We start from the raw sequence: 1,475 nt of genomic DNA, 5'->3' as shown, positions 1-1,475 counted from the left end.
GGGGCCTGCCTTGGCCCGGCCTCGGCGGGCGGGGGGACAGCCCCGGCCTGAGGGAAGGCTTTGTGAGGGCAGGAGGGGCCCGGGCGGCTGCTTCTGGCGGGGTGTAGGAGCCTTCTGCAGCTCTGAGGAGGCAGCGGGGCAGAGAGAGCCCTGGGCCCTCCCGGGGTCGATGGTTAAAGGCCGAGCACAGGCATTCCCCCGTGGTGGGGGACATTCAGCGATCGCTCTCCCTCCCCAGCAGGATCCGGCCACAGGGCAAGGACGCAGCAGCAGCATGCCTTGCCCCCCGGGAGCTGTTGGCATCTCTTGTGATGAACTTTCAAGCCAGGCTCTTCGCTAGCTGTGGGGTCAGGATGCTGCCCCAGCCCTGGCGTTTCTTCTCCCGGGCTGCGGAGGAGGTGGCATTGCAGAGGATACGGAAGGTCCTGTGCGTGGCCGAGAAGAACGATGCCGCTCGAGGGATTGCAGATCTGCTCTCCAACAGCAGAATGCGACGGGTAGGAGTACACCACGTCTGCCTTACTGCCTGCAGGGCTGGCTTGGCTGGAGAGGGTCAGCTCACCAGGGCCATCGTGCAGCACAGGGAACTCACAGGACAGTCTCAGGTGTAGGCTGTGTCTTGTGCAGTAGCCGTGGCCCCCTCTGCCTTGTTGGCATCAGTGTGTGTGACATCTTGCACTGTTTTATTCTGTTCAATTCTAACTGTGCAAGACTCTGTCCAAGACCAAAGACTCTTTGGTGGACAAACACCACTTGCCCAAATGTATTTGGGAGTCTTAGACCCCTTTTCCCTTGTGACTTAAGTCCTGTTGGAATTTAGCTCCCCAGCTGTGCTTCCTCTGTCCAGACTGTCTTCTTGGGGTATTGAGCTCTGTGGTGAGGGCTCCCTGTGTTGTTCCTAGCTTTGCAGGGTACATGAAAGGCTTGAGGAACTGAAACCATCTGCTGGCATGTATTTTCCAGTCAAAAAGCACCTCTTCTGCAGCATCAGCAAGTGTCGGGTTTACTGAAGTTCACATAATAAAGCAAAGATGGTCTGTGGTCTGGAGAAGAGGAGTTCAAAGATCTCTCCTCTCCGCTGCGTTGTTTCATGACCTTTAACAGTTTGCTTAATTAGTTGGTATTTCCAAGCTAAGGAACTAGAAGATCCTTCTAGACCAGAATTACATTTGAATGAAAGGTGTTACTGAGAACCTGGGGTGCTGGCAGTCCCAATCAAGGAAGATACCATTCTACTTCTGTAGAAAAAAACCCCAAATAGCCAATCTAGAAACTTCCACGAGTCTCCGTTAGGTGGAGGGTAGTCTTGAGGACTGGGAGCTAGCAGAATAATTGTCATTTGGAGCAGGGCAGTTGTTTGTCAGGAATATAATTACCCAACCCCATTAAACAAACCTGTTGTCACTGTCCATGGGGAGATAACCCTGGCATCCCCTTCAGGCATGGTTTAAAATCCTCTTACGTTGGAAAGCACC

The 1,475-nt window shown here is 53.9% G+C and overlaps 1 protein-coding gene across 1 annotated transcript in view; it reads left to right on the top strand.

The window, feature by feature from the left end:
* TOP3A (topoisomerase (DNA) III alpha) overlaps positions 1 to 1,475 on the top strand; it is an 18,520-nt gene that overhangs the window by 4,924 nt on the left and 12,121 nt on the right. Inside the window, exon 2 of the mRNA XM_014936351.1 lies at positions 242 to 497. Within this exon, the coding sequence (XP_014791837.1) occupies positions 312 to 497 (186 nt within the window). The 5' untranslated portion in view covers positions 242 to 311. The remainder of the gene's footprint in view (positions 1 to 241; positions 498 to 1,475) is intronic.

Source organism: Calidris pugnax, unplaced genomic scaffold (genome assembly GCF_001431845.1).
Source record: "Calidris pugnax isolate Ruff unplaced genomic scaffold, ASM143184v1 scaffold17, whole genome shotgun sequence".
In the NCBI taxonomy this organism is placed as follows: Eukaryota; Metazoa; Chordata; class Aves; order Charadriiformes; family Scolopacidae; genus Calidris; species Calidris pugnax.
The sequence above is the reverse complement of the archived record's forward strand: the minus strand, read 5'-3'. Positions and strand labels throughout refer to the sequence as shown.